Consider the following 24,173-nt stretch of genomic DNA (forward strand, 5'->3'; position numbering starts at 1 on the left):
CATATCTTCTGCTCTCTGAAACACATGTTAATGCTCAATAGTACACATATATGGTTCTTTAATATATTTGCATTATACTAAGATGCATTCATTTTCAATGGCTTTTGTCCTTAATGGCCTTTTTCCCCCTTACATTACTTTTACTTTTATACTTTAAGTAGTTTTGAAACCAGTACTTTTATACTTTTACTTGATTAAAAAACTTGAGTTGATACTTCAACTTCTACAGGAGTATTTTTAAACTCTAGTATCTATACTTCTACCTGAGTAATGAATGTGAATACTTTTGACACCTCTGAAAATATAGCATCCCCACTCTGTCCCTCACCTGTACTAGAAACTGATTGATTTTCCTGCGTTTCTTTATCTGCGACAAACATCTCTGCCTGGACAGCTGCATCTTTCATGTCCTTGGTCTGCGGTGGAACCACAAGAGGGACTGGAAGCTGGAAACAAAACGCAAGCAAGTTTGATGCTCTACTGCAAAGACACCAGACAATCCATCCAATGTCATTGTGAGTATATGCAACGTGACGGGACGTACAGGCATGGTCATCACCATGGGAACCGGTGTGTGCTGGGAGTACATATTCATAGGCACTGGAATGAAGACCGGTACTGGGACTGGGACTGGAACCATTAACATTTTCACCTTTTCCCCCTTGGCTGTGGATGAAAAAGGAAGGTCACAATAGGGCTGAATAAAGAAAAAAAAAAAAAAACAAGAACTATCCCCTTCTCATCCAATAAATTTAGAAGGAAAATTATAGAAAAAACATTAATCTTCGTCGACGTCTTGGAGAATATCTTTCCCCCCACCAAATACAATTTTAATTTGAAAAAAATGTTTTCATAACAGAACCTTAAAACTTCTCTTTGGAAAGCATTGAACACGTCAGCTGTGGCTTTCAGTTTTTAATAGTTTTTGGAAATTCATGTAATGAAATGTGCAACAAAAAAAAACTGTAGTGTTGAACATTATGTCCGTGCAGCCTCAACTTCACTGATGCAGCTGATTGATGTGGCCACTAGATGTCACTATTGTACCATATTAGCTGCTAAATAAGAAACTAAAAGATTAGGATTTTAGAGATGCAGAATTTGTTTATATTCATTTTAATTACAGCATTTCATGTCTTGAAATGAAATTCGATTAAGCTGGTTTCCAAAAAACTTTAGTTTTTTGATGCTCATAGCTCTACATTCATCAGACACAATGTTTTTAATGTGAAATAACTCAAACTGCACGACACAGACATTTATTCCTCAAATGCCATTTATTGACATTACTTGTACCAAAATCTTTTTCAGTTTATTTTAATAAAACAGAAAAACCATGGAAAAATAAAACATGCAGATACAGCAAACATGAGGGAAGAGAACATACACAAAGTTGTAAAATAAGTCAATTTAAAAGATCTAATACAAAGTTGGAATCTACTCATATTTATCTTTAAATTTGGGGCAAGGTTCGCTGACTTGCTTTGGCCAGAGACGGATGAACCGAAGACAAGTGTGGTCCACATAAACGGGTCAGTGATGACGTCCAGCAAGAACTCCAGTATATATATATATAAAAATAACAATAATCACACATTCATATGTGACAGTGAAACAGTTTAACAATAAAACGAGTTAGCTTAATATCTACATGTTTAAGGTAGATCAGAAATTCAAGTGACTGCAGGTTTCAGTTCAATCTCAAAAGGTCACCAAGGTGAGAGCAAACGTCTTCATACAACACTTATACCTCTTTGTCCTTGTCATTTTACAATCTCCACCTGAAAACAACTCCCTTCTCAGGGAACACTTTTCCTTTCAGTAAACTCTACTCAAGATGTCTACAGAATACTCAGCTCTGCATCATGTCATGCACAGACCAAGGTCTGCAATCAATCAATCAATCAATCAATCAATCAATCAATCAATCACAGTGTTGTTGAACATCAACTCATGTTGGATTATGATGAATCTTAAAAGAAATAAAATGTTGGAGGTCTGCTGTGGTGCCCCAACAACATTGTAGTTCTGATCCTACCTAAATTAGTGTTTAGTGAATTAGTCCCAGGAGACAATAGTAATTTAATATTACACAGAAGTATTTATTAGCACAACTAGCTGGATTTTGATAGTTCATAAAAAAGGGAAACAAAAGAGAAACAGTTGAAAACATTTGCAGTTTGGCTTCAGCAGGATCCAGTTTGCCCAGTTATTTGAGACAAGTTCAGTCAAATTCAATAACCAGAAACCTTTTTTAGAGCACATTTAGAACAATTCTACCTGTAATGTGATCACATACGACATTTTGACAGTCATGACACATTTCTCCACCAGAATTAACAGTTGCACGATCCATTTACACATTTCAATGGAGCAAACATGAGATGGTGATGTTTAAGACACTTGACACATTGAATGGAATCAGTTGTAACAACACAGTTGTGCATTCTGACATGTTTATTCCTGATTTAGTATTTTTGCTATCGTGTTACAGTACCATCTGTAGGATAATGAAGCACCTGAAGTATTTAAACTTTGTCTGTTGTCGAAAACAAAATACTCTCCAAGAAAAATAGATAAAAACCATGCAAATCTGTTCCTGCAGAGTGGATTTTAAATACTGGAATCTCTACGTAATTATAAAAATACAGAAATATCTTATACACACACACTTGCTCGGCAGAACCTGTTGGCAGATACAAATACGTGAAACTACTAAAATGTAGCGTCCCCATTCGTACTAGGATGCAAAAAGCAGACCGAGTAGTGTAGGTGTGAACACAAACATTTAACCCCCGTGGTTTTTAAATTGCGTCGTTGGGCAGTCAGAGGACGACGTCTCGTAGCAGCAGATCAGGAGGCTGTGGAGAGAAAAACCGGGTGACACACTCAACCCGCTTCAGAAGTTGGCACACATTTCAACAACTCATGTCAACACATTGTTTTTATTTTGACTAAAACACCATTAAAATTGACTTATTGACACAATATGCACAAACTTCCAAAGATTGGAAACTGACAAACTTTATTTGCTACAAGTTTAAAGAGTCATATGTGTAATCTTTTTGATTTTTCTGGACACTCACCTTGCATTTCCAGCTCTGGAACCGTCTTGTAGATCAGTCGAGTGTGGTAGAGTTCAAAACATGGCACGGGGCAGAGGTGGGGCTCTCCTGAACATGTCTTACAGTAATAGGGCGTCTGCCTTTTTGTTGTACCACAATCCTTCATTTCAGGCTGCTCCTCTTCTTTCGTCTCCTCGCTGAGAGCTGTTCCTTTCTCCTCCGCCTCCTCTCCTCCCTCCTTCCTCTCTGGATCATCATTCTCTTCCATCTTCCGCTTTTTACCCTCTGCCTCCTCTTCCTCAGCCCCCTTCCTCTTGCGTTGTGAGCAGACCTTGCAGTCCGACTCGGTGTCCTTCTTGGCCAGGAAATGGCGTCCGGTCAGGCGGGCTGGGACGCCCACGCATGGCTGAATTTCCTCCTGAGGATTTGTCGACTGCGCCGGCGACGTGGATGGTTGGTCGGGCTGCGAGGAGCTCTCCGGCAGAGCTGGTGCAATTGTTGAAACAACTAATCGTAAGCCATTATTTCAATACTTCCCCCAGAAGAATAAAATCATTTTAAAAACGTGTGCTTTGGCCAACTCTTAAAAGGACAACATCAGTTATGGCTTTCAGAATAAAAGCTCCAATATGTCATGATGAGAACTTTTCCTGCATAATTTCAGTGACATACTGGCAGAAAATGACACTTATTTCACATTTAGCTCCTTATATCGTTAATGTGAACAGTAAGAAACGTGTATGAGTGTGAGTGTGTGTGTGTGTGTGTGTGTGAGAGAGAGAGAGAGAGACCACTTTATGATTCTTTCTCATCTGTTCAGGTTTGTGTCTTGGAAACGTATGTTTGTATAAAAACAACCTTTAAGTAGCATGACCAAGAACTGTTTGGTTTGATTAAAGTACAGAAAATTAATATAACAGCAGGAAATATATTTCAGAACAAGACATTTTTAACTTCTTTAAAAGTGCTTCTGTAACCAGGGGCAAGATGCATAAAACTCTGAACTTAATGAGGAGATAGACAGATGTGAAAATTGGGCATATTCTCCCAACCCTGGAAGTCTAAAGTTGTGCATGAATCAACTATCATCTGGCAAAAAAAATAAAAAAATAAGGAGGATTATCAGAAACATTTTCATTTTCTTGAAATCATATTGGTGAGATACATTTGAGCTTGGGAGAACAGAGAGACATCCAAACACTAACTTCCAATCACACATAGGGCCAATTTAAAAACCACTAATAAAATCATATAAATAAAATAAAAATTTGATTTTGAACAGTAGAAGGGTTGAGAACACTCACACACACAATTGAACTAAAATATAAAAAAAACCAAATGCAACAAAGACCACTATTGTACATTTCCAGTAAAAAACTTTTTTTTTAAACAATTTTGATGACGTTTCCTAGTAATGTTTTTTTAATTTCACGATATCAAGCTCAAATATAATAAAATAAATTGCAACTTCCACACACTTTTAAGTTTGTACTTCAAAAACACTAGTTAAATGCAAGGAAAACATGCACACCTGGCATTTCTGTCTACACATCATTTATGCATCTGACCCCTGGTTTCTGCACAACCTTTGTCTTGAATTTCAGAGCTGGGAAGTGTAGTTCAGCTAAAACTACTTTCTGCACTGCAGTAGCATTTAACTGGTCAGCCTTGTAGTTACCTTCTGACTCAGTGGAGGGTCCGGGCAGCTCACACATGCTTTCTTGGTCCACTGTGAAGGGCCGGCAAAGAACCGACTTGTTCTTCATCTGGCGGCGACGGGACGCAGGCACACGCATGGCATCGGTCTGGGTACTGGCCTGGGTAGACACAAAACAATGAAATTTTTTTTTGATTATTTGTGTGGTGCAGGTTAAAGTCACTCCAATCAAATTAGATAGAAAAGAAAAAAAATAATTTTACTCATGGAGCATTGCAGTTAAAAAGGAATGGGTCTTGAGAAGGAGATTTAAATAACAAACACGTCTGTATGAATAAAAATCTAATCGAGCAGGTTTTCTTTTCTTCTAAGCAGCTCTTTCCATGCTACAAAAAGCTACAAGGCCTGACTTTATTCAAGAAAGACCAAATCCATCTTGAAGGTTTCCTGTGAAGTTTCCCCTTCCTTAAAAAAAAACCTATGAAGAGTTTGACAAATCATCATTACAATTGACTCATGAGTAACAGCAATACATTAACTAGACCAGGGGTCGGCAACCCAAAATGTTGAAAGAGCCATATTGGACCAAAAACACTAAAAACAAATATGTCTGGAGCCGCAAAAAATTGAAAAGTCTTGTATAAGCCTTAGAATGAAGGCAACACATGCTGCATGTTTCTATATTAGTTATAACTGGGGGAAGATTTTTTTTTTTTTCATTATGCACTTCGAGAAAAAAGTCGAAATGTTGAGAAAAAAGTCGAAATTTTGAGAAAAAGAAATCGGAATATCGAGATCAAAAAGGAAAAAGTAAAAAAAAATAGGAAAAATGAAAAAAGAAGAAAAAAAAAGAAAAAAAAAAGAAAAAGAACATTTTTTTTTAAAAAGGTCAAACATTTTTTAAAGAGCTCCAGGGAGCCACTAGGGCATGCGGCTCTAGAGCCGCGGGTTGCCAACCCCTGAACTAGACCAACAAAAGGTATCAACTTTTAAAAAGACCCAGGCAGATGAGGCAAGGTAAGTGTGACAGCAGAGTCCCCGCTACTGAAAACAACCATACACCCACCCACACGTGAAGCTGCACTAATCTGTGGTCATCCAAAATGCAGTTGCTCCTTCTCTTCAAGTTGGGTATGTGCATGCTTGTTCATTTCAGTGTGCATGTACAGATGGGTCATTCTACAAAACGGGTGCAATTTCAGTCCAAAGTTTGACGAGATTCATAAGCCATAAAAATGTGCCAAATTATATTTGAAAAGCTAAAAGCTGTTAATGAATTACTGGTACATTAAATTTTGTATAATGGCCTTTGCAAAGAAAAAAAAAAGAGATTTCAGGTTGATATCATACATGCCAAGTCAGCTGGATAATATTGCTTTGTACTGGCAGCCAATTTATAGGAATGAAAAAGGAAAAATATAATAGTTTAACAGTCAAAATGGTAAATATGCAACACACACAAATAAATGGTTCAGAGAAATTAAAATACAGACAAAGATAAAAACATGATGTTTCCCTTTGAGAGCTGTAACCTCAGACAACGATATACATGCAGTACCTACATGATCAAGGTTCTTGCCGTCTACGTTGGAGGTGGGAAGAGCTCCTGACAAAAAAGAAAAGCAAAGAAACAACACTGTCGTAAGAAAACAGATCACAAACAACTGATGAACTATGGAGATGAATGGTGCAGCAACTTATTTATCAATCAATCTTTATTTATACAGCACAATTCAACAAGCTAAGTTGTAAGCGGTTTGGGACCTGCATGTAAAGGATCGATCACCCCAGTGTTTGCTCCTCGACCGCGGGACCTCTAACAGAAACTGGCCATGTTTAGCTTTTTTGTGACGCAAGCAGCCTTTATTTTGAAAGTGGAAAAACAGGAAACGTGGGTAGAGAGAGGGGGGAAGACACGTTGTAGAGCCACAGGCCGGGATTCGACCTGGCCGCCTGCACGAGGGCGATAGCCTCCGTGTACGATGTGCCCGCTCAACCATCCAAGCTATCTGGGGCCCCGATACTGGCCATATTTAACGATGTGGACGCTCAACCAAACAAGCTATCTGGGGCCCCGATACTGGCTATATTTAAAACAAGTGCATGTCTAACACAACCAAAAGCCGACCCTGAGCCGAACACAGTAATGATACGAACAGGTTTTCAACAACATATTTAACCCGAGACAAACCAAACTGCCATCTATCAGAGTATCTGACAAGCAGCTTGCACAACTACTCAGCTTTCATCTTCTCTGGATGCCAAAACAAGCAAACCTCCAGCCGTTTAAAACCTTAAAAAAAAAAAATAAAACCACAGAGAAACACTGAGATGATGAAAAATGTTGCTGTTGAGAGCGAGGTTAGAGGGCAGGAGTGAGTCATCGCTGGGTGGGACTGATTTTCATGTGGAGCCGCAGGGACGGAGTCAGGGATTACCACCAGCCCCACCTCATTTTTTACTTGCGTTTCTTTAATATGGCTGTAATTAATATGTACACGGTTTTAACAGTTCTTCAGAAACATACTAAGGCCCTGTCCCAATACTCTCCCTACCTCTAGTTTTCATCCCTACCCCTACATTTTGCGCGTTCCCGTGAGGGTAGTGGTGTCCCAATTCCTCTTTTCACCTAGGGGTAGTGAAGAAAACTAGTGTAGTGGCTGAGTTTGTCCCTACGAATCGAGGGATTTCCGATGCACACTAGTTGATCTAGGGCCAGAAAAATTTCCCAGAATGCTTTTCGTCGTCATTTGTGGACTGAATCGAGAAAAAAAACAACATGGCGGACATTTCTTATTTTTTAGTGAATAAAATGAATATTTTGAGTTAGTTTCTGCATAAAAATGCGTTTTGATTACATTTCTAGCGAGAAATATATATTTTATTTTCATAATATTCACTCAGTGAATGTACATAATCACTCGTTTGCCCGTTGTTGCGAAGATCACGCCAGAATAAAGGCTGATTTATGGTTCCGCGTTACACCAACGCAGAGCCTACGCCGTAGGCTACGTACCCTATGCCGTAGGCTCTGCGTCGATTTTAACGCGGACCCATAAATCAGCTCCGGAGCCGGCAGGCAGAAATCTCGAAATTTTCGGAGCGAATTTCTTTCTCAGGCTAAAACTGTTAGATTTCATCTATTAAACCAACATTTATCTTCCTAAATGATTTATTTCAGCCAGCGGTAATTCTCAACAGAGCTGCAGGTTTCTCTCCCGGGACGAAGGCGCATGGCGATCACGTCTGTACTCCGGCTGCTGCTGCTCCGAGCCGGCGGCTCTTATCTCTGAAAACATCTGGTCAAATTTCTTAACAGGCGTTATTTGGATAAACTGAGCCCAGGTTGGGGATCTTAACGGTTACTTTTACGCCTGAAAAAATATTAAAACTTAAGTGGCATATTAACAGCGCTACAGCTGAAATTAAAACAGCTTTTGGTTCTCAGCTTCCTGATTTTAGGGGTGGTGCTGAAAGTAGGGGTAGGGGGAGTATTGGGACAGACCTGGGAAGATTTCAAGTGCCCTAAAATCTGTCCCTTCTTTTTTAGGGGTAGTGATTGAAAGTAGGGCTAGTGAAAGAAAGTAGGATGTGTATTGGGATTGGGCCTAACTCACTCCTCAATGAACCAACGACTTACGTCTGCAGGACATGCCGGTTATGTGAATGAAAGCGACACAGTTCACTTCATCTGCAGCTTAAATATTTGCCAGGTGCAATTCACATCTAAACATTTAGTTCTGATAAAACAAATGCAAATCTACCCAATTGTTGCAGTTCCTTTCAGTTGGTCCGATATCTGCCAATACACTGCTTCAGTTGGTCTCACATCCAAACATCTAAAACAGCACTAGACTACTCTGAACCCACTGCCTGACCAGCACCATGAAACATCTTCATTGAAAATAACGGCTGCCGGTTGTGTGTGAACTAACCGGTCAGAGTCGTATCCCCTGAGACACTGGGCTGAGCGGCTGAACCGTTGGCCAATGAGACGACGTCAGCTATGACAGGATTCATCTTTGAGGAGTGGTGGGGCTGTGCTGGGGCTGCAGGAGGAGGGAAATGAGGAATATCCACCATGGAAAGAATCCTTTCTACCATGTGATACTACTTAGAAATAAAGTAGGTTCTACTTTTCTATGGGCTTTAATGACATTCATTCTAGATATGCTAGATCAGGGGTTGGCAACCCAAAATGTTGAAAGAGCCAAATTTGACCAAAAACACAAAAAACAAATATGTCTGGAGCTGCAAAAAATGAAAAGTCTTGTATCAGTCTTAGAATGAAGGCAAATGGCGAAATGTCAAGAAAAAAGGCGAAAAAAGTCGAAATGTTGAGAAAAAAGTCAAAATGTTGAGAAAAAAGTTGAAATTTCGAGAGAAAAGTCGAAATGTCGAGATTAATGTTGAAGTACAATCTTGAGAAAAAAGTCGAAATGTCGAGAACAAAGTCAAAATGTCGAGGAAAAAGTCAAAATTTCGAGAAAAAAGTCGAAATGTCAAGATTAAAAAAGGAAAAAGGAAGAAAAAAGAGACAAAAGAAGAAAAAAGAAAAAAAAGGAGAAAAAAAAGAGAAAAAAAAAGGAAAAAAGGTCAAACATTTTTGAAAAAGCTCCAGGAGCCACTACGGCGGCGCTAAAGAGCCGCATGCGGCTCTAGAGCCGTGGGTTGCCGACCCCTGTGCTAGATAAATCAGCTTATTGATATATAAACCAGAATTTACCGCATGGTGTTTGTGGAGCAGCTCCAGTGCCGTTGCTGCTCATGTGCTGGCTTGTCTCAAAATGAACGTAGCAGTACAGCAGCAGGCAGGACTTGTTGCAGAAGTTACGGACTGAACCTAAACACTGCAGCTTCTCCGTCATGTAGCCCTGATTCCTGCAGCTATCGCATCGGCCCATCTGCAGAGGACAGGAGGAGGATGGAAGGACGTGAGGGTTCAGAGTGCAGGCGAAGATTCAGAGATTTGTAGGACCGCCACGTTCTTACCCCGTAATAGAGCACCGTGTACTGGGACATGCAGTGGGGTCTGCAGAACTCCTCCAGCTTCCCTCCATAGTGGCTGTGCAACATCTTCTGGGTGATGCCAGAGCAGTAGGTGCAGGGATTCCAGCTGTGGTCCTTGTTTCGTGAAGTCACATTATGTTTGAAAAGCAGCCTGCAGTCTGAAGCAGAGGAAGGAGGAGGTTTTACATTTGTCAGTAATAGAACAAATACACACCAGTCAATATTAATACATTTACTCTGGACTAGATGACTTGTTATCGGGTTCATTTAAACCTGATCATACCTGTCAACCTGACATATCTCTCACAAAGATCACATCCCAGAATGGGAGTGTCTTTGCATCTAAAAAACAAACGGCTTCTTCACTGATGTTTATTTAATAAGGATCCCCATTAGTCCTCACCATGGGAAGACTATTCTTCCTGGGGTCCACACATAGACATACAAAAAAATTACAATAATCACAACTCGAAAAGGGTGAAAAACATTCACCAGAATTCCTAAAATAATAAATTGAAACAAAAATAAAAGATTAAGTAAACAACCAAAACCATCCACATCTTAGGTAACAATATTTGCTACTATCACCAGATCTGTATCCACTTTTGAACAAAATAGTTTGCAACGACTTTATAATTTATAATATACTTATACTACTATACTATATATAAACTCATAGCCTACAGTAATTTAGAATATATTTACTATTACATTCATAATATACTTACAATTTGCAAAATAATCACAATATATACCTAGGACCGATCATAACTTCCTTCTGAACCACAGCCTGCTTCAGTCTCCTTTTAAAATTTCATACTAGATATGTACAAGTGGCCTTGATTTCAAGTTAAAAACCTGGTCATTTTAAACAAATTCAAATATATGAGATTTATCTTCCCATCAAATGTATCCCCACCCACCCACCAGTATCGTGTAGCCACATTTTACATAAATGTGAGAAGATAAAACAGCTTTCACTTACTTTCACTGCAGAGGAACAGGTCCTGATGGTTGTAGCTCATGGTTTCATGAAGCACCTTTTCCTGTTTGCAGCAATCACACAACCCCAGAATATTTTTCTGGGTTTTATATTGTTCAGAACAGATCTTACTGCAGAACATGGAAATGCGACCCTGCAGACAAAAACAGTAGTATGATTATTGTCATTGTTACTTATTTGTACACTTGTAGAGTTTAGACTGGATGTACGGAAGAGTATTAGGGCCAGGCAGGAGAAAATTAAAAATAATATCTGGAAGAATTTTTTTTCATTATGCACTTGGAGAAAAAAGTCGAAATGTCAAGATTAATGTTGAAGTACAATTTCGAGAAAAAAGTCGAAATGTCGAGAAAAAAGTCGAAATTTCGTGAATTAAGTCGAAATTTCGAGATTAATGTTGAAATACAATTTCAAGAATAAAGTTGAAATTCCGAGAATAAAGTCGAAATTTCGTGAATAAAGTCAAAATTTCGTGAATAAAGTTGAAATTTCGAGATTAATATTGAAATACAATTTCAAGAATAAAGTCGAAATTCCGAGAATAAAGTCGAAATTTCGTGAATAAAGTCAAAATTTCGAGAATAAAGTTGAAATTTCGCGAATAAAGTCGAAATAGTACTTCACCATTATTCTCAACATTTCGACTTTTTTACGAAATTGTACTTCAACATTAATCTCGACATTTCAACTTTTTTCTCGACATTTCGACTTTTTTCTCGAAGTGCATAATAAAAATAAAAATCTTCCTCCTCTAAAATATTATTTTAATTTTTCTCCTGCCTGGCCCTAATACTCTTCCGTACTGGATGTGACCCGTGTTTCTTACTTGGTGACTGAAGAGCAGCGGCTTGGTGTTGAACTGTTTACTGCACTGATGGCAGGTTAGTTTAGTGAAATTATTGGCTCCGCCCTCTACTGGTTTAAGAGGCTGATCTGGAGACGACCGGGCCTGGGCTTGTCCTGAGACACCCGGGGAGGACATGGCCAGGTAGTGAGGCACTAATGGAGGTACTGAGGTATGACTGGGATAATGGCCTGGGTATGACACCGAGGAGGGGGAATCTTGAGAAGTGGGAGGGACTGAGCTGCCGCCGGCAGAGGGCCCCAGTTTTGGAGCATCTCTGACAGAGGGATCCCTGAGAGCAGAAGTTCCATTGGTCAGGTCTGGTTGAGACATATGACCAGACTTCTGCAAGACAATGATTGGAAAAGTCAAACATACAAGAAGCAACAGATGTTTAATTCATTTCTTTGGATGGGTGTATAAAAATGCTACCAATGCTTTACCCGGTATGTAGATACACAGGTATAGGAGCAGAAGTTCCGTATGGTGCCGTCCACCATGGCCAGATGATACTGAGGAACTGCTGAAACCTTGCACAGGCTACACGGAAATGGAGTTCCTATAAACAGTAAACAGAGGCTCTATGGAATGGGTTGGGTAATGGGTTGAAGCAATGTACAAATATAAATCAATTTAAAAAAACGGTACAAAAAGGAAGTTCTGGGAAGTTATTTGATTGAGGAGTTATGTTAAGGAAAGATTGTGTTTGTTAGCTGGTTAGGTGCAAAGGCACAACCAATGGGAAAATCTGTAGCCTAATAGGTAAATTAGCAGCTTTTTATTATTAATATTTATGTTTAATTTATAATAGAGGTAAAAAAGGGGCAGGGTTAAATAAGTTTTACTTCTACCTGCTCCTTTTCGGACACCGTTTTTTTTTCCTCCTGTTTGTATTATGTTTTTGTTGCTTTTTTTCTGTATGTTTTGAATTCGTTTTAACGTTTTTTTCAGCATCATCTTACCAGTGAGAGTGTGTTGTGGTGGTCGACTGAGCTCCACACAAGCAGGAGAACAGTAAAGCTGAACTTTGCCCTTCAGATCGCGCTCCATGACGGTGGCGGATACTATTGCTACCTTGTGACAGTTGGCACACTCTGTCATCTTTCTGCAGGTCTGCACAAAAAATGAGTTTAGCAAAGTTATACATAAGCTTTTTTAGTATAAAAAAAAGGTGCCAAGAGTTTTACGATATTACATTATTTTTTGAGTACCAGAACTAGAATGAAACATTCAGTGTCATAATACATACATTATCTGCTACATACCTGTTTGTAGGTGCCAACACAGGTGGCACTGCAGAAGTTTAGCTGAGATCTGTCTATTGTGAGCGTCTGACAGGACCCTGAGTTGCTGTTACAGTAAAGTCCGCAGCCTTCGCAGCAGTTCATGGCTAACTGACGCAACTTGCGCCAGGTTACAAAACATGCATCACTACAGAGTCTGTGCAACCGGCCTTGATGGGTGACTTCATGCTCAATCTGCTGTAGAGACGACAACAGTCAAGTAAAAGGACAACAGCGAGACATGCAACCAAAGATGAACAAAAACCAACCTACTGCACTGAGCAGGGCACTAATCAGCTCTGTCAAGTGTCACTAAACATTTTGATTGGTTGTACTGATGCACCAGAGCCGTGGCAGGTCTGTGCAGCTCTCCTCTTACCCTGTTGCTGACTTTGCAGACACTACAAAAGGGTCTGTCGGGCAGACGCTCCACCGGCTTCTCAGACGGCTTTTCAGGCTTCTTTTCCAGTCGTTTATCTGCCCATTTTTCAGGAACCTTGTCAGGTAATTTCCTCTTATGTCTAAAAACTGATAAACAGAACTGGCCACAAAAGTTCAACAGGACATTGTCTTCTGCAGGGATTGTGATCATGTCTCTGGGCTGAAGGATCTCCCTGTGGGGAAAAAAAAGCAACAGATGCAATAAATGACAAGACTCAAAAGGCTTATGTGCCGTATCGCTTTGTATGTCCAGATTCAGAATTCTGTCCACTTGAAATGACAATCGCAGGGCAAATGGCAGAATTTGCTATTCTTATTTTATGACATTTTTCGGTTATTGGAAGTGGAAAGGTAAAATGTTCAGATGGCTGCAGAGATTCACCTGCTGCACTGGGAACAGGCTCGACCCTTGGTGGCTGGAGGAAGGTGACCCGTCAGGCAGACTGTGGAGCAGAAGAGCTGCGTTGATCCTTTTCTCTGGAACGCTGTTTGGCCTTTTAGCAAAACCTGGAACAGACAACCAAAATTTAATAATACAGACAATGAATTAGACAGTGAAGTGTTTTCATGCTACATGCTACATTAATCCATTCACAGACATTCTCACAGGAGCTCTTAGGGCCAATCCCAATACACCCCCCAATTTCTTCCACTAGCCCTAAAAAAAGAAGCCACAGATTTTAGGGCACTTGAAATCTTCCCAGGGGTCTGTCCCAATACTCCCCCTACTCCTACTTTCAGCACCACCCCTAAAATCAGGAAGCTGAGAGCCAAAAGCTGTTTTAATTTCAGCTGTAGCGCTGTTAATATGCCACTTTATTAAGTTTTAATATTTTTTCAGGCGGAAAAGTAACCGTTAAGATCCCCAACCAGGGCTCAGTTTATCCAAGTAACGCCTGTTAAGAAATTTGATCTGATGTTTTCGGCGATCATAAGTGACCGCCAGGTCAACCTGCGCCGTCGTCCCGGGGAGAAACCTGCAGCTCTGTGGAGAGCTGGCTGAAATAAATCATTTAGGAAGATAAATGTTGGTTTAATAGATGAAATCTAACAGTTGTAGCTACACCTGTTAAGAAATTTGCTCCGAAAATTTCGGGATTTCTGCCTGCCGACTCGGGAGCTGATTTATGGGTCCGCGTTAAATCGACGCAGAGCCTACGGCGTAGGGTACGGCGTACGGCGCGCATCCCTGCATAACCTACGCCGTAGGCTCTGTGTTGGTGTAACGCAGAACCAAAAATCAGCCTTTATTCTGGCGAGGTTTGAAAAAGACTTCGCAACAACGGGCAAACGAACTGAGTGAATATTATGAAAGTAAAATATAGATTTCTCGCTAGAAATGTAATCAAAACGCATTTTTATGCAGAAACTAACTCAAAATATTGATTTTATTCACTAAAAAATAAGAAATGTCCGCCATATTATTTCTTTTTTATTCAGTCCGCAAATGACGACGGAAAGATCCGTAGAGACAGATTCATAGCCACTACACACGTTTTCTCCACTACCCCTAGGTGAAAAGAGGAATTGGGACACCACTACCCTCATGGGAACGTGCAAAATTTAGGGGTAGGGATGAAAAGTAGGGGTAGTGGGAGTATTGGGACAGGGCCTTAGTCTGTGCAGTGTCTTATTTAGTATACAGAGTGCCTTTTCTCTGTAATAAACCTACTTGCACACTTACAAATGCATTTGTAAAAATGGAGGCCAAAGATCAAACTACTGACCTTCCAACTGGTAAGTAACTGCTCTAACTCCTGAACCTCAGTCTCTCTTGCAGATTTTAACTTGACAGAAAACGCACTATTGCGTAACAACAATGCTACAAAGTACCTTAGAGCAGCCGCTGCAGCGGACACTACCAGGGACTGGGGGCTGTGGTGGCCGCGGCGGCATTGGTGCCAGGGTGGGAAGTGAAGTGGTGATTGGCACTGGGGGTCTCATCGGAAGGGAAGAAATGGCCTGCAGCACGGCTCCTCTGCCAGGGATAAAAATGGCCGTTTGAGTTGGAGCTGGAGCTGGAATTGGGACAGCTGCTGGGGCTACACAGGGGGGACAAAAATAGGTTTTTGCAATTGTTCAGATTATTTCTGTTTTAGCAAAGAAAGAAAAAAAGTGGAAAGAATGTGTCATTCGGGCAGCTATTATGTACTTCACTTGTACACATTATTACTGATGCTCTAAAAACTGACCACTTTGCAGAATAAAAACCAGTAAAAAGACTCACTTGAAGGTGATGCAAGAGTGGTGGCTCCTCCTACAGAGTAGACAGAGCTGATCTTAAGCTCTTCCTGAAATGATGAAACACAGAAAGGCAATCATTCAAAGGGTAATTTCTGTGTTATAAGCATTATTATTCACATGGTAACAATACGGCCTGTCAGTAATACATCATCTAGGGCTGAAACGATTCCTCGAATAATTCGAGTAATTCGATTACAAAAAATGATCGAGGAATTTTCTCTGCCTCGAGGAATCGTTTAATTTTGCAGCTCAAAGCAGGTATTTCGCCCAGACTACATTCAATGCGGCACAACGCGCTGACGCCGCGCACGTAAAGGAAGAAGAAAGAGGCGGCGGATATGTTTGGTTTTAGTAACATGCCATGTTACTAAAGTCTGCAACGGAGCCTACGCCGTAGGCTCTGCGTCGGTGTAACGCGGAACCATCAATCAGCCTTTACAATAATACTATGGGCGCTTTGCGTCATTGGGCGTGCGGTACATTTAAAAATAAAAAAAGACGTTTATATGCGCCTAATAGTCCTAAAAATACGGTAAAAAGCATGAGGGGACCGGAGAAAAATGTACCCTGGAACTAAAGTGCAAAAACAATGATTGACGTTGGACTGTTAATTGCAGTGGGACAATAGCCTATTTGCAGCATCGGACAGAAAGCTTTAAACATCATTCTTCCCTTTGCCACTTCATATCTCTGCGAGAAGCTTTTCAGCTGTTGCTTCTCTAAAAACTAAGTACAGATCCCAGCTCAACACTGAGCATGATTTGAGAGTGGCAGTTTCCAGCCTGCAACCCCGTTTTGAAAGGATGTTCAGTGCAAAACAGGCAACACTGCAGCCACTAGTAATGAAGGGAAAGTTCACTTGTTTATGTTTTTGCAAATTAAGTTATGATAGCACAACTGCACTTTTATTTTCTCTTTTTGAACTTTGTGTTATTTGTTGTTTTTGATTCAGTATCAAATATGACTAATATACTTGGTGCTAGTAATTTATATACATTTAAAATAATTTGAAGTAATTCATCAAGATTTTTGTTGGGGCGGGCTGCTCGGTGGCACAGTGGGTTAAGCAGCAGCTCATATACTGAGGCTACAGTCCTCCTCCTGCAGCGGTCGCAGGTTCGAATCCCAGCCTGCGCACCTTTACTGCGTGTCTTCCCCGTTCTCTCTCTGTACCCCTTTACAGTCTGCATCTTCAATAAAGGGCCACTAGAGCCCAAAAAAATCTTTAAAAAAAAAAAAAAAAAAAAGATTTTTGTTGGGGCGACGGCCGGGGGTAAGTGGGGCTTGAAAATCCCCACTTGTTCAAAGTGGGGAATGACGAAAAAAGTTTGAGAATCACTGCTCTAGTTGAATCTTTTCACATTATTCAACATGCAAAAAAAAAAAAAAAAAAAAATCACAAATCATCATCATCATCAGCCTTCCTTCTCCTACCCACCTCCTGTTGGTCCAGCTCTTCTTTAATCTGCTTGATGGAGCTTTGAGGAAGCAAAGCGGCATCGTAGCCTTCATCAATGGGCTCGTCTTTAATATTGACAATAGGAGGCGTCGGGGGATTACTGTCCTCCACTGGAGCTGTGATTGACGTCTGAAATAAAGACTTGTCATCAATACCTGGTCGAATCTTAAAGGGGCAGATGACTGACAGTAGATTCAAATCCTTACTTCTCCCTGTTCGCTGTCTTCTGTCTCCTCTGCCTGGTTCTGGACACCACCATCTGATGCTACGACAAAGAGAAAGACATTTCTTTAATAATCATATGGGCAACCTGAGAACTGCAAAACATCATGTGAGGGGCGGCAGAGAGCCGAGGTGTGACAGACTTGGAAGATTGCAGAATATGACAACCTACATATGGTAACCATGTTGGTTCCTGAATGTTTTTAGCTCGTCAGCTGACCCTTGATAGACAGTGACCCAAATATGCAAATACACGCGGATTGTCAATCTATGGGATCTGACTGAGATGTTTTGTGACATTCAGTCGAGATCTATCATCTTCCTGTTGACTTCACTCATCACCTTGAGGCTGTTGTGGTCAGATTCAGCTTCATCGCAGGTCTTCATATCTCCACTCTGCAACCGCAACATACCCGCCAACTAGGGCTGGGGATCGATTCAAATGTCAAGAATCGATTCGATTCCGATTCTTAAGATTCAGAATCGATTATCAAGATTTGATTCCGATATTGATTTGGGTTAGTGTTATTAAAACTGTTTTTTGAGCTGTTGCATGTTGCAAAATATTACTACTAGTATTATATTGAGATTCAACAGCAAGTATTGGCAGCTAATGATGCTGTAAGGACCAATCAGCTCCCAGAATGCTGATAGAACTGCTTTCAGAAACATCATGTGGGTCAGAATTACCAAACAGATCCAGGGAGGAAACAGAGACGGATGAAATCGGTTTTATTTTTTCAAACATTCCGTTTTTATTTGTTCCATTTTCTGTCTATTTTGGTTTTTAATTTTTGAGCATTTGGTTTTTAGCATTTTTTGCAAATGTAACCCCAAGACAGTATATAAAGTAATGAAATATAGACAATTTATGCAATCATAACCTAACACTTTAATGTTTTCATACCTTTAAACATATTTAAAGGCAAAAACATGGCACCAGTTATTCTCGTGTCCAACAAAACATTCCTTTTTTTGGGGATAAACAAAAAAAATAACCAAAAGTTGTAATGTAATGATAAAAAAAAAAAAAATACATAAATAAATAAAAGAAGAATAAAAAAAATAAATAAATAAAAAGAAAAAAAAAAATCGATCTTTAGACATATGAATCGATTTTTAGGAATTAATATGAGAATCAATTTAAAATTGGGAAATTGATTGTTTTCAACACAGGCCTACCGCCAACTTTTGTTTTTTTTCTTCAAACAACAAGTACATCATCTCTTTCGCTGTAATGTGTCCTCTAAATCTCTCCTTGTTTTTTCTTAGTCATGTTGATTGGTAAACCCTTCTTGTCTTCCCATTTTAAAATAATAATAATAATAATAGAAAAAAAAAAAAAGGTAAGACTGAAAATGCCCAGGTCTGCTAACCTTTCTTGCCGCCCCCGTCCTGTGACACTTTGTGGTTCTCTGGTTGCCCGTCTTACAATCACCATTGATAGTTAAAACAGTTTAAGCACGCTGGACATCTTAACATGAGGTTAGTGGAGAACGACTCACTAATAAAAAGTAATGTGTACTGCATAAGTATAGGAAAGCTAGACATTTTCTGTTCAGAGAGTGGAACCTATTTAGTTAAAAACCCACTCAAAATGTCAAAGTTGATGGGACAGAGCTGGTGTATCGGGGTGTATCATGTCGGACAAATAAGAGAGGAGGGCGAGTGTTGCTGGTGTCTTGGGTTGGCCATAGTAGGATTTAGGGCTGTGCGATTAATAGATTTTAAATCTAAATCGGATTTATTAATCAAGACGATGTTAAAAAAAAGGAAAATCGGAAAATCGATTTTCCTTTTTTGCAGCTGGCTGCATTACAGACAGAGCTGGTCTAGTCATCTTTGTTTGGTCAAGAAAATTGTAAATGTTGTCACTTTACTAAACTCAAGGAGGATTTACAGTATCTTTCAATTGCACTTCATTCCCAATAGGGAAATGTGTTTGCTATTTTTCTTTAAAAATAAAGATAAAATATTTGAAACAATTTATTCCATTGTCTTTTGTAGTTTTACCAAAAAAATCGAAATCGAAAATCGGGTTTTCAGAGGGAGAAAAAAAAAAAAAAAATCTGGATTTTATTTTTGTCCAAAATCGCCCAGCCCTAGTAGGATTCCTAAATCAAAACCATGAATGCTGCAAAGCATTCAGTAGTTTATACTAACCCAGCTTCAGCTAAACACAGCGGTAATTTTTCATTTTGCCACACAAACAACATCTGAATGAGATTGATATCGCTCTACCGGGCAGCATGGCTGCACGCAGTACAAGGACAGAGTGTCTTCCAAACTAGGGTTGTGAATCTCAGCTTTCAGGACGATCCGATACGCATCTCGATGCACTGCCAGCGATCCGATACTTTAGCGATAATCTGAATTTTCTGGCGATACGATGCGATACGATTCTCCCTCTTCCCGATGCGATTATATACGATAACCTTTTAGTTCAAATCAATGCGATACGATGCGATATGATGTGATTGATTGCGATACGATGCGATTCAACATGATACGAAAAAGCAAAGGTATTTACATTTTTAAAAAAAAGATTCGATGCATTATGTTACTCCAAAAAGAATTTGGTTTATTCCTTCAAAAACAGACTACTCTCACTGAGTGTCATAAATGTTCATAAAACAAAATACAATGAAATAAAATGTAAACAATATAGCAGTCACAGACTCACTGCTGCTGTAGTGTAAAGAGACTACTCTCCCTGAGTGTCTTGTATGCAAAGTCCATAAGACAAAAAATAAAAAATCCAATTATCTTTCTGTAAATGCTACTCTCACTATATCAACACCTCAATTTGTGATTTATTTCATATGGCTTTTCTTAAAGTTTTTTTTCAGGAAGATTAGTTGGTCCACATGTTCAGGGAGAAGCCGACTGCGCTCTGCTGTTATAATGTCCCCTGCTGTGCTGAACACTCGTTCAGAGGGGACACTTGTTGCAGGGATGGATAAATAGCTCCTGGCTCACCTAGGGTAGACAAGACAAGATAAAAGAGACATGAGTTACACAACATGTCTACAATAATATATACAGTATAACAAAAGTAAACTAAACAATATACTGGTAAAGTATGATACAATAATCGCAATTAAACAATAGCACAGGCTCACAACTCACTTTTTAATGCTCCAAATATATTTATTCATATGCAGCAGGCTGCGTGAGCCTGTTATTATTATTATTTTTTTTACAATATCACACCCATTTCCAGCATAAGGTCTGCATTACAAGATCATCATCACACCTACTGTATGTTCAAATCAACACAACATTATAAGAAAAAAAACATAACTAGGAGTCCCAAAACAAACCTCTCTCCTCTTCTTCCATCTCCTGCACTTTATTTTCCTCCTCCTCGAACTCCTCCTCCGCCTCCGCGTCCTCCTCCCCGTGGCGTCTCCCATCACCTTCTTTGCAAACGACGTTCGTCTTGTCCAGCTTCCCGTCTTTCTTGTAGAAACCGTAGTGTTTCCAAACATACGATTTAAAGTGTGCAGGTGCGCTAAATATAGTCTCTTCGCTGCTTTTTTCGCGGACTTCCATGTTTGTTTTGGGTTGTTTTGCATGCGCCTCACGGCTTCCGCCCGTGTTCAAAAAAAAAAAAGCGAAATAATAATGGTGCATTCAATGAGCCTGGGAAACACGAAACAGGCTGAAAGTTAACATGTAAAAAACAACGCTTGTACCGGATTTAGCGCAATTTACTATCGGATTTGACCGATGCAAGCAATCCATCGAGATGCATCTAGATTTCACCCGTCAAATGCACCGACACGCAGTGAATGAGCCGATGCACTCGCATCTTGCACGTAGCCGTCGATGCATCGATGAATATCGGATATCTCCAGCACCCTTATTCCAAACGACGACTCAGGAACCTACGGTCACTTGACTGATGCTTCGTTTATTGTATTCACTGACAAGAAGAGGAGTTTACCAATCAGCATGGCTCGGAGAGAGTAAGAGGACATCTTACTATTTGTTTTCTCCCCCTTGCCGTTAGTGTATGATCCCAGAGTTGGCAGATTTAGTTGCGGCTGCAGAGCTGAGGTACAGACTCTGTGGTACACAGCAGCATACAGAGTACCCGCCAGCTGTTTCTCACAGCGTCCATCGTGGCAAGGGCAGGAAAACGCTGGTGTTTTATTGCCCAAACCCAATTATTCCAGGGAAAGTAGACAGGGAACATAGCCGGGAATTTCTTACGAGGTTCAGCGCACAAACATTCCTCCCCTTTTTGATTCCCCCCTTACCAGTTTGTACTGGAGCTGCTGAATCAGTTCCTTTATTCTCATCTGTGGAGACATTTTTTTTGCCATTTTACATCAGCCATGAAGGGACAGAAATATTAATGAAAAACATAAATGCTTGGACACAACTAGCATTGTCAGAGTCGCCACATATACCAGACAAATAATTGGGGCACCGAGCCAGAAGGGGGACCCCGAGGGCGGACCAGCAGTGAACCTTACTAAACAATCAGTGCAAGGAGACCGTCTCTTCCGTGTTCGTTCGTTCTGTTAATTAATTATTCCTAATTTCTTCTCTACAAGTTTGCGCTTGTTGTAACTCAATGTCACTGCCACTCGGCCCTGACATAACCAGTCCTTTCATCAAGACCATTATCCCTCTGATGAAAACACTAGAAAGGAGAGATGATTTGGATAACTGACACATAACAGAACCAAATATGAAGCTGTCCTCAAAACAATGTCACATAGGAGCAATTCTGAGTTCCCTCAGTAAGGCATCTTAATGTCCCTTTTGTTTTGCCCTTTGAGCTTCGTTTATTTTTCAAAATAAATAAATCAAACCCTTCTGTTACACCACATTCCCAAAGTTGTGATAAAAAATATCTTTGGAAGACTGAAAGATGCTCTCATTTCAACCTTCCTATAAGATAAAGGTTTTGTAAAGAAAGGAATGGCATTATTTTATGCACTTCTCTTAGTGTGGTATTAATTTGAAAGACAACAAATAACAGCAGGAGGTGTAAACTGTTCAGGAGCATATTGACTCATCACATATCCCAGCAGCATATGAGGTCGCTCTAAACCAATCAGCCAAAGTATTGAACATCCAATTATACTGAATTTTCACCAAATTGGGAGAAGAAATAAAATTGGTGACATAATTTGGTTTTTAAATTTACCTTTTACCCAATTATGCATTATTCCCATAAAAATATTTTGTCTGCAAGCTTAAGACACAACTATTAGGTCACAACTATCAGCTGAGGCGGATGCCATGATCCCAAGAATGTACCAATTACGCAAAATATCGCGGACAAATACTGGTAAAATGGCATGTGTGATCATAATTTATTCTGAATAGTACACATGAAGCTACCTCTGCTGTTTTCTGGTGTGTTGTCTTGAGAAGAGTGGGAGGTGTTGGCTGACCCATGGCTTTCTTCTCCCTCTTGCTCTTCCTCCTCCTCCTCGTCCTCCTTCCCCCCTCCAGATTTAGGAGGAAAGGGATCACCTTGAGACGAGCTGTTTTCTTGTCCAAGTCGTTTCGCTTTGGCTTTCTCCACGTCGACATCCTCCAGAGTGCCCACCGGCAGAGCAAAGTGCCAGTCCTCATCATCTTCCTCCGCCCCAAACGAAGGCAGGCCATCCAGCGCATCATCAAACGCTGCCTCCCCGCATCCTCCACCGACCCCTTTGCTGGTTCCCATGTTGAAGGAGGACTGTTGGTCAGAAGATGAAGAGGTAGGGCGGGGAAAACTCGACTCTCCCTCCCCCTCGTCCACCTTTTCTTCTGGTTTGCTGCAGTTGCTGTCTTCTTCCATCGGCTGGGTTTCTCCTTGTCCCAAGGTCTCCTCTTCCATCTTTGCCTCACACGGACCCCCGCTCTTGGAGGAGGTGGCCGAGCCCCTGGAGGAGTCCGCGAAGTCTCCCAGGCCCATCACTTCATCAAACACTCTGGACATGTGCTCCTCGTGCTGGATAAAGAAAGTTATAGGTGTTAGGGGATGTTGCATGGCATGTAACACTCAGAAAGTTTAATCTATGAACATATTTGATAGACACAATTAAAACATGCATGTGACAAGTGCAGATTGTGTTATTCAAACCATAAACATAACCAATTGAGGACATGTTAAAATTGTTTTGAACAATTTGATGTATTTTGAGAGAGATGAGACACAAATGCAAACAAGTTTGCCAGTCTGAGCAGTGTTCATAAAATGATTTTTCTCCCCATAAGCGTCACATGTAATATGGCAAAGAAGCTCTCCATACTAAACTCAATAACAATCTGGTAGAATAAAAGAGTAAACACGTTTCTTTGACACTTTGGGTCCTGAAAACGCCCTCTTTATATATTTTTTATTATTAAGACATTCAAAGTATCTTCATCAAAATGTATTTTTAAATACAAACTTAAAAACGCTTGTGAAGAACTTAGACTTGCTAAGATCTGTCTTTTTTTATCCTCTGCACGAATACCGAATTACCTAAAAATTGATTTTGAATTCAAATAATTGTCTTGATGGAATACAAGTTAATTCAAGATTTGACCATTATATTAATTTCTGGGGAGTCTGATTATAAAAATATCATAAAATCACAATTTGAGAAGATTTAAAATTAGACAAAACAAGAACTAAACAGAGATTCTTATATTTACTTTAACCTTTGTTTGCAGAATGTTTGAACCCACAATATTTTCATTCCTGAATGAAAATCATAAAATTTCCACCCTGGAACACATTTCAAAAAACAGTCGGGACAGAGAAACTTTAGTGATATAAATCAGGTGAAACAACAACAACAATCATCATGTCAAACAGGTGATTGCAATGATTATTTAGTACAAAAGCACTATCAATAAAACGTTTAGCATTTGAAGAGTAGAAGATCCTGGATCGTCAAGAAATGCACAAGGGAAATAAAGAAACTTTTTTAAATAGTTTTAAACAATGAA

At 39.9% G+C, this 24,173-nt stretch overlaps 1 protein-coding gene across 8 annotated transcripts in view; it reads right to left on the reverse strand.

Moving 5' to 3' along the window:
- LOC133461870 (zinc finger MYM-type protein 4-like) overlaps window positions 1–24,173 on the reverse strand; it is a 37,343-nt gene that overhangs the window by 9,508 nt on the left and 3,662 nt on the right. For 5 of the 8 annotated variants that reach the window (XM_061742847.1, XM_061742845.1, XM_061742842.1 and 2 more), the window contains exons 2-21: window positions 22,590–23,187; window positions 21,494–21,535; window positions 17,213–17,271; window positions 16,986–17,135; window positions 15,531–15,594; window positions 15,137–15,345; window positions 13,686–13,810; window positions 13,242–13,476; window positions 12,845–13,060; window positions 12,542–12,692; window positions 12,023–12,138; window positions 11,562–11,924; window positions 10,718–10,868; window positions 9,715–9,890; window positions 9,449–9,626; window positions 8,658–8,771; window positions 6,285–6,328; window positions 4,744–4,882; window positions 545–666; window positions 329–446 (exon numbers count right to left, since the gene is read on the reverse strand). In XM_061742847.1, coding sequence (XP_061598831.1) covers window positions 329–446; window positions 545–666; window positions 4,744–4,882; window positions 6,285–6,328; window positions 8,658–8,771; window positions 9,449–9,626; window positions 9,715–9,890; window positions 10,718–10,868; window positions 11,562–11,924; window positions 12,023–12,138; window positions 12,542–12,692; window positions 12,845–13,060; window positions 13,242–13,476; window positions 13,686–13,810; window positions 15,137–15,345; window positions 15,531–15,594; window positions 16,986–17,135; window positions 17,213–17,271; window positions 21,494–21,535; window positions 22,590–23,175 — 3,358 coding nt within the window. In that variant the 5' untranslated portion in view covers window positions 23,176–23,187. The remainder of the gene's footprint in view (window positions 1–328; window positions 447–544; window positions 667–4,743; window positions 4,883–6,284; window positions 6,329–8,657; window positions 8,772–9,448; window positions 9,627–9,714; window positions 9,891–10,717; window positions 10,869–11,561; window positions 11,925–12,022; window positions 12,139–12,541; window positions 12,693–12,844; window positions 13,061–13,241; window positions 13,477–13,685; window positions 13,811–15,136; window positions 15,346–15,530; window positions 15,595–16,985; window positions 17,136–17,212; window positions 17,272–21,493; window positions 21,536–22,589; window positions 23,188–24,173) is intronic. The other 3 variants (XM_061742841.1, XM_061742843.1, XM_061742846.1) reach the window with 3 other exon arrangements.

The sequence above is a fragment of the Cololabis saira genome, chromosome 16 (assembly GCF_033807715.1).
Source record: "Cololabis saira isolate AMF1-May2022 chromosome 16, fColSai1.1, whole genome shotgun sequence".
NCBI lineage: Eukaryota > Metazoa > Chordata > Actinopteri > Beloniformes > Belonidae > Cololabis > Cololabis saira.